Genomic DNA, 13,763 nt, shown 5'->3' on the forward strand with positions numbered 1-13,763 from the left:
TTCATTCCTAGCCAGTGGTCTGCTAGTGGGCCATTGGCTGTAATTTGGGGGCGGGGGGGGGCAGGGCGGGATATATCATCCATCCAATTGACAAACTGGCCTTGCTTGTGATCTCTTGCTGATCATGTATCATGATGACTTTTCCTTTTCAAATAATGTGGTGTGTAGGTAGGAATTAGGAGATCCCCAGTTCTTAAAAAGAGTGTGCACACTTCCTGTTGCCTGTGAACTCTGGTTATCCCTGGTTAGCTGTGTTCTCCAAATTTTTACAGCTTGTCCTTCTGTCAGAATGGTCTCTTTATGAGAGGTGCCAGTGTTTGCCGTGAACAAATGTTTGCAGAAAGCTGCCAAATGAGTCCAAAGTCTCCTTTGCTATTTTGGTCTTCTTCCAGCTATCCCATGACCATTACGCTGCCATTAGAGTGCATGTGCCTTTGCTTCAAAAACAATGGGGCAAGAGATGCCAAAAGTCCTGGTCTTCCCACCCCACCGTTCCTTATTCAGAGATAGAATTTGAAAGGTGGGAGACAGAGCATGGGAACTGCAGATTCACACCCTGAGCTGACCTGTGAAGTCTGATCATCCCATTGAAAACCTGATAATAAGGAGTGAGAAAGATGGCTAAGTCTGCAATCTAACATCCCTTTCTTAGGGGGGCAAGTCCCATGGAACTGAATGGGATTTACCTCTAACTCAGAGGTGGGGGACCTTTGGCCCTCCAAATGTTGCTGGACTACAATTCCCATCATCCTTGGCCATGCTGACTGGGGCTGATGGGAGATGCAATCATCCAAGAACTGCAGACACTCCAAATGTCCCTATTTTCCAGGGACAGTCCTGGATTGCCAACCCCAAAATAGCTACAGTCAGGAAGCAGCCTCAGTGGCGTCTCTAACCATAAAAATGTCCAGGCCAGAGCATCAGCTCTCTGCAAAGTTAAAATGATTCAGGATGCTTCTGTGTTTGGAGGACTGCGGTAAAGTGGATTTGGGGTTAGGGAACACACCCCACCTCTTTGCAGCCAGAGCAGAATGCTTCTCTGCCCCACGTCTGTAGGTAAATGGGTGTTCATCCCCTTATACATACACTCCCAGATAAAATCCTGACATTCTTCCCTGTTTTTAATGCCTTGTATTAGTGTGTGTGTTTGTGTGTGTGTTTTAAAGTGTATGTAATGTACATACAACCTGCTTGTAAAAACAAGACGTGTTAGTCATAAACTAACTGGGAAAGTCAGGTGTTTTTCAAGCACGCAATGGGTTGCAAGGTTATGCTTGCTGCTGTAAATTACTTCTCCAGCTGACCGCAGTGACTTTCCCCTGAAGACATGAGGGAAGTACAGTGGTACCTCGGGTACAGACGCTTCAGGTTACAGACTCCACTGACTCAGAAATAGTACCTTGGGTTAAGAACTTTGCTTCAGGATGAGAACAGAAATCGCGTGGCGGTGGCAGGAAGCCCCATTAGCTAAAGTGGTACCTCAGGTTAAGAACAGTTTCAGGTTAAGAATTCCTCCAGAAGGAATTAAGTTCTTAACCTGAGGTGCCACTGTAATCCAGAATGCGGCAGCTAGACTGGCGACTGGGAGTGGTCACCGAGACCACATAACACCGGTCCTGAAAGACAGAAGGACAGTCAGAAACAGTCTCCCTCTGGAGGTTGTGGATTCTCCTTCTTGGAGGTTTTTAAGCAGAAGTTGGATGGACATCTGTCATGCTTGGGCCCCCTTCCAACTTTATAATTCTATGATTCTGTAACCCTTGTCAGAAAAAAATACCCAAGCCTTGTGTAAAATGGCAGTTTTTTCCCTGTGGGTACAGCCAACCCGCTCCCTTTTTCCTAGACAGGGAAGCTGAAACCATAAACCTTTGTCCTTCTGGGAGCTGCCTCTTTGTCCACAGGCAGAGAATCTCTCTCCCTGATGAGGATGAGTTTTCCTTGACTTGCTTCCAGCACCTTTTGTCATTCTTAGCTACTTCAATTCCACATGAGAGGCCTGGCCCGGCATCTTCCCTTCTCTACTCCAAATATTACCCATATCTGACCATTAATTATTTCTAACATTCTCTAGTGGTTATGAGTGTCCGTGCACCTCCCCAAACTCTGTTAACCCCAGATCTGTAACAATATATATCAATAATTGCATATCCCAAACCTGTTTTGAATCTGGTATGGATCCAAATAGCAGTTATAAAAAATGTGCTACTGTAAATTGAAAGAGGAAACCGCCCCCAACAATTATTGAAGAGGCAAGAGAAGAGGAGCCTGTGTTATGTGTTGCATTTCAGATGTTGCAGTTTTAAGCCAATCAGAGACATGTATTTTGGTATAGCTTTTCTTGTAGGCCTTGCCAGCCTGGTGGTAGGAGCTTGTGAATTCCCAGAGGCCTAGTTTCTAGAGAGAGACAGAAGGTCCTTTGGTAGTCAATGTGAGTCTTTGTATTCTTTTTATCAATCTCATTTATATATTTGCGGAAGGATTTTTTTCCAAGTTCCCTTCTCCGGCCTCTGTTAATATGGTGGGGGTGACTTTTCCAATTAGCTGCTGCCTTCTAATCTCTCCCACGCAACACAATTTCTGTATACAGTGGTGCCCCGCAAGACAAATGCCTCGCAAGACGGAAAACCCGCTAGATGAAAGGGTTTTCCGTTTTGGAGGTGCTTCGCAAAACGAATTTCCTATGGGCTTGCTTCGCAAGACGAAAATGTCTTGCGAGTTCCTGCGGGGTTTTTTCCCTCCCCCCCTTTTTCTAAGCCGCTAAGCCGCTTATCAGCTGATCCGCTAAGCCGCTAAGCCGCTTAACTGCTGACCCGCTAAGCCGCTAAGCCGCTAAGCCGCTTAACAGCTGATCCGCTAAGCTGCTAAGCCGCTTAACAGCTGATCCGCTAAGCCACTTATCAGCTGATCCCCTAAGCCGCTTATCAGCTGATCCGCTAAGAAGCTAATAGCGCTAATCCACTAACTGCTAATGGGCTTGCTTCGCAAGACGAAAAAACCGCAAGACAAAGAGACTCGCAGAACGGATTCTTTTCGTCTTGCGAGGCACCACTGTAATTTTAAATCTGCTGGTGTATTGCAACACAGGGAAGCGCTGGCTTCGTTGGCAGTCTGCAAACTAATTAAAAACCCTTAGAGGGAAAAACAAATCCCAACACCCAAGACATATGAAGCACGACCCAAGAATCCTGGGAGCTGTAGTTTCTTAAAGGGTGCTAGGAATCACAGCTCTGAGAGGAGTAAACTGTAGTTCCCAGGTTTTTTGTTGGGGGGTGGTGGTAGGATGTGCTTTAATCTATGGTGATTAGACAAATCCATGGAGCCTAGAGCTGCCAACAGCTGCTCACCACAATGGCTGTGTTTTACCCCTAGTCTTGGAGGCAGTATGAATGAGTACCAGTTGCTGTGAATGACAAAAGCGGAGAGCTGCTGTTGTGCTCAGTTTCTGTTTGTGGGCTTCCCTTAGACATCTGGTTGGCCATTGTGAGGAAGAGGTTGTTGGGTTAGATGCAGTGCTAAAAACTCAGGTGTATAACCTAGGCGCCAAATGGCCCCTTAAACCTGGCACCTGGGCATCTTCACTTGATCACAAAGGGACTAATAGCTAGCTGCAAAATGCATTTCAAATGCTGATTAGATTGTTTTGGGGGGCCTAATCCAGCAGCCAGGCTCATCTTTGGGTCTAATGCCGGTCAGGTTATCAGTTTGCTTCTGTTTTGTTACTGTGTTCTCATTTTGCCTTTCTGCGTTGTGAACCGCCTTGTGATCTTCGGATGAAGGGCAGGAAGCAAATTTAACAATAAGTAAATAAATATTCACGCTGCCAAGAAACGATGATGAATCAAGAGTTTCGGGTGGGTGGAGGCATCTCACCCTCCTTTCTACAGGTGAGTGATTATTACTCAAGAACAAGTGATGTGTTTGACTACAGCTGCCTTCATCCCTGTTGGCTGGGGCTGATGGAAGTCAGAAACGAAAGCTGCTCTCCTGCTCTTCTTCCCCCTGATTCCTTCTTTGTTGTTGGGGTGGGGGCTTCTCACAAGCATTTCTGGGAAACACGTGCAAGGAAAACCACTTACTCTTGAAGCCCTACTTCTTGGAGGGGGGGGGCAAGCGACAAAGTTGGGCCTGAATTGTGATTGATTGGGACGGGGTTAAGGAAATGGGTGGTTTTAGCCATGCTGCACAGAGAAGCAGAACCTCGGAACAGCCCAGGTGGATCAGGCTAAACACTCATCTAGAACAGCTTCCACTTCTCACAGTGACCAGCCAGATGCCCATGGGAAGTCGCCAATCAGGGCCTGAGTGCAACAGCCCTCTCATGACTTGTGATTCCCAGCAGCTAGCTGACCATGTATGCCAGAGGCAGCCAAAATGGCACCCTCCATATTTTTGCCATACCCTCATTCCCACCAGCCCCGGTCAACATGGCCAATGTCCAGGAATGATGCAAGCTGTATTCCGACAATATCCAGAGGGCGCTACGTTGGCTAACCTTGATGTTATACACACACATATATAATATCTAAGTTTACCTTTGCAGTACAGGTGTTAAACCTTGCAGTTTTTGAGACCTCTCAGTTTCTCTGCGCCGGACTTGCCCATTCTTTCTCTAAGGAATGATGAAAATAATCCTTTTCCACTGCCTTGCTTGTTGCATTCTTCTGCTGCCTGTTAATGGTGAGTGGTCTTCATTTAACCTTATTTACATGGGCAGATCCAGGCTGGGGAGCTTCTTGGGCAAAAAGACCATAAAGGGGCCCCAGCTGTACCCCTCTTTTTGCTATCAGGCTTTCCTCTGCAGTTGACTTGTCTCAGCTACAGAGGCATAATGTGCATATGGGTCTCTGTTTCCACTCCCCCTTCTGCCACCAAAGTGGGTCCTCCTGACTTCCATGGACCCAGGGCCACCACCCAGCTGACCCACGACAAAGCCCCCAGGTTGGAGCCCTACAGTTCCTTCTGTAGCAATTATCCGCCCTTTCTTTCTGCTTCCAGAAGCTAGGAATTTATCGTGTGCAAAGTGCGACCTTGGAGAAGCCACATGCAAGATGGTTCATTGCCCGCATAAAGAGCTAGTGTGTGTTACCCTATCAACATTCAACACGTTAGGTGGGTGCAATTGTTGGCAAGTGCTGTAGGCTTCTGGTCCTTCTCCACTAGGGAGGAATGAGTTCAAATCCCTGCTCAGCCACAGCGTTGGTTGGGTGACTTAAAGCCGTAAGAAGAGCCTGCTGGATCAGGCCAATGGCCCATCGAATCCAGATTCCTATGGGAAACCAGAAAAAAGCACAAGAGCACTTTCCCGCTCCTTTGGTTTCCTGCAACTGGTATTCAGAAGCATTGCACCCTACTAGGAAAGCTAACTGACACGAGCACGGGGCCAAGCGAAGGAGGGCCCCTTCACCCTGGTGTGACTCCCCTGTATCACATATACAACGCAACAAGGCAATGACCTGTGCCCCGCAACAGCATATGCATCAATATGACCCAACAACCCCCCTGCCCAGCACACATACATACAAAGAAACCACACACTGCAACCAACCAGACACAACCATCCAAGCTCTGGACCCCATTATCTCTTGCAATGATAATAAAAATGAACAAATTTATAAATAAAGGATCTACCCATTTGATGCTGACACAAAAACCCTGCACAGACACTGTGCAATAGAACGAAAGATCATTATTATCCCCCCATCTCTCTCTCTCCCTCCCCCCACTCCCCTCTCTTTTCCTCCAACGGCACAGTGTCTGTGGCAATAGTATCTGATGCCAAAAAGACTCTCTGAATGGCAAGTGGAGGTGCTATATGTGTTTGTTTATTGGTTTTGTGGCACACAAAAATTCTTCAGTAAAAAACAGTGAAAAGATGATGATGATGAAGAAGCGTTGCTGCCTCCGATTGTGGAGTCAGAGCATAGCCATTATGGCTAGTGGCCATGAATTTGCCTAATCCTCTTTTAAAACCACCCCATTTGGTGGCCATCATTGCCTTCTGCGGGAGCGAGTTCCATAGTTTTAACCACGTGCTGCGTGAAGGTTTACTTTCTTTTATCTGCCCTGAATCTTCCAAACAAATTTGTGAAGGAGAAGCCTTGCAGCGGCTGCTGACTCTGATGGGTATGTTCTACCTCCTCTGTCGGAGGCGGCGTGCTCCTGAATTCTAGTTGCTGGAAACCTCAAGAAGGGAGAGTGCTCTTATGCTCAGAGCCTGCTTTCAGGCTTCCGATAGGTTTTGCCCCATGAGAGCAGGATGCTGGGCTACACGTGCCATTGGTCCGATCAGAGAAGGCAGTCCCTGCTGATAGGCTTTTGATCCAATCGACACAACATTTCTCCCGTGCTCAGGAGGAATAGTCACATCCTCTTTTTCTCCAGGCGGAGGTGTCAGCCCCACTGGGATGTACAAAAGCTGCATCAACCGCAGTGCCTGCAAACCAGGAGCCTTCACGCTGAGCACATCCACGGAGAGGCAAATCCCGAGCAACATAGGCTGTTGTGGAACTGCTGGATGCAACGAAGAACTGGTTCTAAGTAGTGAGTATTGATTGAGCTTGCAGAGTGTTTCAAAGCAGTGTGTGTGTGTGTGTGTGTGTGTGTGTGTGCCTTTGGTAGCTTCCCTCTTGAGGACAGTGGTGGGCCATGAGGTTCGAGTTGGCAGGTTCATAAAGCAACCCTAATGGGGATGCAAATCTTCAATGAGTGACCTTGAACCAGTGACATAGGGAGTTCTCAGAAAACGTCCCCCCCCCATGTGCCACCATCCAGATCTGGACAAAGAAGGGAATTTATTATATTATAAATGCAAGGAAATATTATTATTTAAATGCAAAAATTGATCTGTGAATTTAATTTTAATATATTTCCAAAGATTATATAAATATATCTAAATAGTTGCACAATGAAAGATGCACAGTTTCCTGTTTGTACTCAATATGCCATTGATCAGGCTTCCTCAACCTCGGCCCTTCAGATGTTTTTGGCCTACAACTCCCATGATCCCTAGGTAGCAGGACAAGTGGTCAGGGATGATGGGAATTGTAGTCTCAAAACATCTGGAGGGCCGAGGTTGAAGAAGCCTGCCATTGATGAAGCTACAATGCGTTCTCTTCTCCTAGTTAAACTTCCTGATCTGCACTCCCAAATAATACCTTATTTTATTATACTTCTCCTATCAATAAATATGGGTTTGCTGACTCCTGCCCTTTATTATTCCAATACAAGGCAAACCTCACATCACAGGTGTAATGGTTCTAGGGGGTTGTTCGTGCGTAAGTCATCGCCACACCTGGCTGAGTCACCTGGGTGAACCCTTTCTGTCCGGACAGCCACCCATCCGTGGCTGTCTCAATCGTTGGCAGAATCCGTCAGTGGGCATTTCTTGAACTTCTTCCAGCAAAGAAGTTCTTTGACGCCAAGTCTCCGCCTACTCTCCCTGCGCGGAAGTCTTCTGCGCAGGGAGGGTGTGGGCAGTGGAGGACCCGTGCTCTCCCCGCTGGTCTCCGGCGAGGAGTCATGGAGCCTCCTCACCGATTCCCCCATCTGCCCCCCTTCTCTACTGGTGCTACGCTGATTTCCTTCCCCTGCAGATGGGCTGCCTCTCTCCCTCCTGGGACGCTCTCCGGCATCCCTCTGGAGCCCTCCCTCCTCCTCTGGCTCCGATGGCAGTTCCCTGACAACAGGAAAGAAAGGAGTCATGTACCACCTTCCATCCTTTTTTTGGATTTCAGGGCTGTGTAACAACAAAAATTAATGCCACAATTGAAGAACCACAGCAGCACCCCACTAAAATCAAGCAGCGAACAGACCCCTTGAAAGCAGGCTAGGATTTGCAACTGGTTAAAATGCCCGGGTAAATAAAAAAACTGTATTTGCCTGATGCTAAAAAGATAGCAAGGAAGGTGGCATGCAAATCTTGTTGGGGTGGGTGTTCTGCAACTGGTGCCTCTGCTGAGAAGACCATCTCCCATGCCACTGAAGAGCATTTGTCTGGTGAAGGAGGCTTTTGAAGAAGGGTCTCAGCAGAAGACCACAGTGCATGGAAAGGTCCTTAGTTCAGTGGTAGAGCACTTTCCTTGCAGAAGGTCCCTGGTTCAACTCCTGGCATCTCCAGGAAGGACTTGGGAATGTCCCCAGCCTGGAATTAGGACTGTGCAATATCTGGTCTTCAACATCACAATATATCACCAGCTAAACATAGCAACATACCAATATATAGGTAAAGGTAAAGGTACCCCTGCCCGTACGGGCCAGTCTTGACAGACTCTGGGGTTGTGCGCCCATCTCACTTAAGAGGCCAGGGGCCAGCGCTGTCTGGAGACACTTCCGGGTCACGTGGCCAGCGTGACATCGCTGCTCTGGCAAGTCAGAGCCGCACACGGAAACGCCGTTTACCTTCCCGCTGGTAAGCGGTCCCTATTTATCTACTTGCACCCGGAGGTGCTTTCGAACTGCTAGGTTGGCAGGCGCTGGGACCGAGCAGCGGGAGCGCACCCCGCCGCAGGGATTCGAACCACCGACCTTTCGATCGGCAAGTCCTAGGCGCTGAGGCTTTAACCCACAGCGCCACCTGCGTCCCGATATACCAATATATACTGACGTCTAAAATAAAGATGGAGCTATGTAGAGGCATTACCTGGCTTCTCTGTTTCCCCCACATTGAGATTTTTGCATAACGCACACAAATCATGATTTGTGATACATCATGAAATCAATATCACAATGCGGACTTCAAACCAGTTTGGGACAATCTATCATCCAGCCCAAGCTGGAACCCTGGAGCACCTCTGGCAGTCAGTGCAGTCAGTGCTAAGCTAAATGGTGCAATGGTCTGACTCTGTGAGGCAGCTTCCTACATCTGCAGACACTACTGGTCTGTTGCAGTTTGAGCCCCCTTTTCATGCCCCCTGGCAGTGTGTCCTTCTCAGGCATCTCCAGGCACTCCTAAAACCCCAGAGAGCTTCTTCCAATCAGTAGACAATCCTGAACTAGATAGACTAGTGGATCTGGCTCATTCTTGGGGGCCACCTGGCCCATGGAGTGTCATGTGTTGACGGTGATCTGTTCTCATCGCCGCTCCACCCGCAACATTCTTCCCTAGCTGAAACTTCCAGGCCAGATCCAAGGGCAGCCCCATATAGAGTATGCTGCAGTAATCTAGCCTCGAGACTACCAAAGCACAGACTACAATTTATGTGGGTTGCACCGCAACCCCAGAGTCAGTCACGACCGGACCTAATGGTCAGGGGTCCCTTTACCTTTACATTATTATTATTATTATTATTATTATTATTATTATTATTATTATTAGGCTTGTAAAGCTGAAATTGCACAAGTTAAATGTGCATACGTTTGGGGCTTACCGTGTTTGCTTAGCTCCATGGGCTGAGTCCGTTTCATCAGAGCTACCTCTCGCTGCCCTCGCTCACGTGAGATCTTCCTCTGATTGTTTTCCAGTGACTCCTGCGAGTTCTACCAAAAACGGGTTGACTTGCCCAGGATGTGAGAGTTTTAACCGGGGCCCTTGCCAGGCCCACGAGCGCGTCAAATGCACCGGAATCGAAGAAAAGTGCATTTCCCTTGTTGGGCTATACGCTGGTATTTCTTCACACACACACACACACACACACACACACACACACACACACACCCTGCTGTTACTGGGACCTTTCCAAGGAGCTTTGTTGAAAGCCCTTAAAGATGGCTTCTGCCTTATCCTTAATTTTCCCTTTTCCCACCTGGGTTGTGGGTGGAAAGTAGGATAAACCTGGGAAGTGGGTGATGGTGGGGGCAGGGAGGAATCTTTTATCCACAGCACTTAGCTTGTGAAAAAGGCAACAGGACTCTGTGAGACTTAGGTCAAAGCCACACCCTGCATTTCAAGAACTCTTGTACCACTTTGACAGTCGCAATGAGTCCTAGCAACTGTACTTTGTTAAGAGTGCTAGGCACTGTAGCTCTATGGGGTCAATATGCTTAACAAACTACTGTCCCCAGGATTCTTTGGGGGAACGTACAACTCTTAAAGTGGAATATGCATGTGTTAAAAGTAAAGTAAGGAGTGGATGTGACCTCACTACACACCCTCAAATTGACTTTATGATCACTGGGCACACTTTTGACCACCACTCTGTGTGCATGTGTTTAAAAAAACAGTCACCCCATGTCCCTCTTTGCCTCCTACTACCAAACGGTAAAGCTGGGATGAAACTTCTCCAGAAAGAACGCCCAAATCAAAATTAAGGATGGGAGGCAAGTGTAGACAGGGAATAGGCTTCCCAAAACCTTGCCCAACCTAATACTTTTCACCACAGACAACGCTCCCAGGGGCTGGTGCATGCCATTTCCCCCACAGAAATCCCCTCAGAGTGACTATTATTCTTTTCTTTTAAGTTTTAGATCCCACCTTCCTTTTATTTTCACTCCTTTATTATTTTTGCTTCCTGTCCCATCTTCCTTTTCTTCCTATATACATATAAAAGTAAGGCTGTCGTCATGCTGTAATTTGCATGGTCGCTCATAGGCAGCATGATGACAGAATGACAGGCAGGAAGTGACGAAGGAAGCAACATAGGTGGTAGTGGCCCAGGTGAGCTGTTTAAAGGGGCTTCAGAGAGAAGTTGGACAAACTGCTGTCTTCCGCACGACCCCAGTAAGCGAGATTTTGGAGGGGAGGCAGGGGCAACATTTTCCCATTTCGCCTCAGGCGGTGAAATGAGAGGGGCCATCCCTGCTGAGGTGGTGACCCAGAAAGAGCTCCAGGTCCATGCCTGCTCTTTCTCCCACACTTGGCTTTCTAAGTCTATCTGCTTTCCAGACCTATTCTTCACCTCTGGCTGCTGCCTTCTCCCTGATTTCTTGCCTCCTTTATAGTATGCTGTTGGGGGAACCTGTGAGCTGTGAGGCTCTGCAGACACCAGATTCAGCTGGGTCAAGCCCCTGCTGCAATTAGACTCTGACACAAACCATCATATGCAGGGGAAAACAAGCTAGGTAAGAAAGGGGACCTGCTCTTCCTCTCATTTTGAGTCTTTGCTCCTTTCTCTATGCAGGTTTACCGGAACAAAACTTCTCCGTCAAAGGCTGTGCAACTGATTCAGCTTGTTCCTTGGATGTAAATGACCTTGTGCCCTATGCAGGAAATCTCTACATTGTGACTGAGTATGCAGTTTGCACTGATGGGCAAACTGAGAATTATGGCCCTTCTGCAGCCATCCAGCTAACTGGGTCCCCCTTTGTAAATGTTATTGCTTTCTTGAGTTTCTCTGTGTTTGCATCCTCACCTGTGTAACAATCCTATGTGCCGAGGTATCGAGAATTATAATGTTACGGTTTTTCTTACTCATGATCAGTGTCTTCATCCTTTTCTTCAAGGAGGAATGCACTAATTTTCAGCATGAACTTCCATTCCTCCATATTTCTCTAAAATCTCTAAAACCTTGCACTTGGTTGCCAAGGCCCTGTGACCTCACTGCTCCCTAGATGATACATTACCAGACAAGAAAGCAGCATATAGTTTGGGTTCAAATAGGCCACAGCTTTTATCAATTGTTTGGCATTGGGTGAAGCCATTTATTTTCCCCTCAGCCCATCTGTTGAGAGTGCATCTAGGGGTACTCCTGAGAGGGTCCCCATTAGAGGAGTGCTATGGACCTAGCCGCCGCCTGGGCGTCAGACAGAAGCAACTCCTGTCTGGCCCTTTCTAATGGGATAGCCTTAACCAAGGTGGGGCAGGCAGAGTCTACAACCTCCCCTCCAGCCAAAACTAAGGTTTAAAGGTAAAGGTAAAGGTACCCCTGCCCGTACGGGCCAGTCTTGACAGACTCTGGGGTTGTGCGCCCATCTCACTTAAGAGGCCAGGGGCCAGCGCTGTCCGGAGACACTTCCGGGTCACGTGGCCAGCGTGACATCGCTGCTCTGGCAAGCCAGAGCCGCACACGGAAACGCCGTTTACCTTCCCGCTGGTAAGTGGTCCCTATTTATCTACTTGCACCCGGAGGTGCTTTCGAACTGTTAGGTTGGCAGGCGCTGGGACCGAGCAGCGGGAGCGCACCCCGCCGCAGGGATTCGAACCGCCGACCTTTCGATCGGCAAGTCCTAGGCGCTGAGGCTTTAACCCACAGCGCCACCTGCGTCCCAAAAAAACCTAAGGTTTACCCAATGCCTAATGATTGATTTGAGTTAGGTGAAAGCCAGTTGGCCGGTGTCAATTTGCCAAGTGGAAAAATCCCTGTCTGGCCCTGAATACAGCGGCCCATGAGGTAAAGAGCAAGGTCATAGCTTGAAAGGAAAAACGTAGGATAAAGGGAAGCAGGGTGGGAGATATGATGAAAAAACAGGCAGTAGCAAACAGGAGGAAGAGGAGGACCAAGGGGACCCTGGGGTTAGCCATGGGACCCTGGCTGGGCTGTGGACTTCAGTCGGAACCCAGTGATGCCAACTGCAGATGCTGACCCTTCCAGGGGCTACAACCCTGCCATCATTCGCAAGAAAGCCAGGGAGGTGTGGTATGGGAAGCACCAATGGTTTTTATTGCCAAGCAGTAAACAAAGCACTTCTGGTTTACGAGTCAGACTATGGACCTAGAGGAAAGGTCTTAATTCATACCAGCTGAACAGCAGCAGCAAGGACCAGGGAGCCACTGCAGCTCAGCTCTCTGCGAATGGAGGAGGAGTTGACTGGAGATGTGCTGAGCCATCGATAAATTAAATGTCAAAGGAGAGAGATGCTCCGACACAGGCCTTTGGTTCAGCCCTCTCTCAACTGTGCCAGTCCAAGACATCCCTGAAGCAAAGCCCCAAATGGAAGGTCCCCCACCTGTTGAGGGTGGAGTTGGGGAACTTCAGGCTCAGGGGATAAATTTGGCCCCTGAAGTCTCCTTCTCTGGCCCTCAGAACTCTCCCCAGGCCACGCCCACTCCTGGTACTTTTTTGCACCCGAAGAGCTTTTCCTAGGTGGGACGTGTCCTTGAGCTCTGACGTCTCTTGCTCATCTAGGTGGAAAAAAGGAAGGGGTGTGCCACTAGGGGGAAAGGAACCAGCCTCCACTACAAAGCTAAAAAATCCTCTCTCGTGCCCCACCCACACCTGGCATGTGGCCCTTGGCAGGTTGCCCAGAAGATAATGCAGCCCTTGGGATAGAAAAGCATCTCCATCCCACACTGGGGCCAGCTTTAAAATCTTGCTATCCTTTTCATGCACCAAATCCTGCAATCTGCCCACTAAGGTGGGCAAATGTCCTGCTTTAAAGAATACGGTCCTCAAGTAGAAGGGCTCTCAGACAACAGGACTTGTCTCTAACCCTTCATTGGAGGTTTTAAAGCAGAGGTTGGACGGCTATCTGTCCTGGATCACAGAATCACAGAATTGTCGAGCTGGAATGGGTCCAACCCCCCGCATGCAGGAATCTCAGCTAAAGCATCCATGACAGATGACCATCCAACCTCTGCTTAAAAATCTACAAGGAAGAAAAGTCCACAATCTCCCGAGGGGGACCATTCCACTGTCAAACAGTTCTTAGTGACATAAAGTTCTTCCTGATGTTTATTCGGAATCTCCTTTCTTGTAACTCGAAGCCATTGGTTTGAGTCCTACACTCTGGCGCAGGAGAAAACAAGCTTGCACCATCTTCCATGTGAAAGCCCATGAGATATCTGAAGATGTGAGATGTGTGTCAAATAATATGTAAGATGTGTGTCAAACGGACCTAAAGGTTTGCATCGTGCATCATGTTTGCCATAAATTTTATTGTCAGAATCCACC

At 48.2% G+C, this 13,763-nt stretch overlaps 1 protein-coding gene across 5 annotated transcripts; it reads left to right on the plus strand.

Moving 5' to 3' along the window:
• The first annotated feature begins 1,671 nt into the window (after window positions 1-1,671).
• Window positions 1,672-11,347, plus strand: LOC307221659 (phospholipase A2 inhibitor and Ly6/PLAUR domain-containing protein-like). 5 transcript variants are annotated; one of them, XM_079986393.1, is made up of 6 exons: window positions 1,672-1,695; window positions 4,541-4,677; window positions 4,996-5,109; window positions 6,382-6,540; window positions 9,460-9,600; window positions 11,055-11,347. In XM_079986393.1, the coding sequence occupies exons 2-6, from the start codon at window positions 4,617-4,619 to the stop codon at window positions 11,291-11,293; spliced, it is 714 nt and encodes a 237-aa protein (XP_079842519.1). In that variant the 5' UTR covers window positions 1,672-1,695; window positions 4,541-4,616; the 3' UTR covers window positions 11,294-11,347. The 5 variants fall into 5 exon arrangements, with proteins under 5 accessions (XP_079842519.1, XP_079842520.1, XP_079842521.1 ...); XM_079986391.1 differs by lacking the exon at window positions 1,672-1,695 and adding an exon at window positions 1,802-2,428; XM_079986392.1 differs by lacking the exon at window positions 1,672-1,695 and adding an exon at window positions 1,802-2,428 and having other exon boundaries at window positions 4,546-4,677.
• The last annotated feature ends 2,416 nt before the right edge of the window (window positions 11,348-13,763 follow it).

This window comes from Podarcis cretensis (assembly GCF_951804945.1).
Source record: "Podarcis cretensis genome assembly, chromosome: 8".
NCBI classification, from domain to species: Eukaryota; Metazoa; Chordata; class Lepidosauria; order Squamata; family Lacertidae; genus Podarcis; species Podarcis cretensis.

Excerpts from the sequence above, each read along its gene's own strand:
- LOC307221659 (XM_079986393.1), top strand. The coding sequence starts at position 4,617 with ATGATGAAAATAATCCTTTTCCACTGCCTTGCTTGTTGCATTCTTCTG. Across the intron at positions 4,678-4,995 it reads TCTTCTGCTGCCTGTTAATG|AAGCTAGGAATTTATCGTGT; the intron begins GTGAGTGGTCTT and ends TTCTGCTTCCAG. Across the intron at positions 9,601-11,054 it reads CCTTGTTGGGCTATACGCTG|GTTTACCGGAACAAAACTTC; the intron begins GTATTTCTTCAC and ends TTCTCTATGCAG.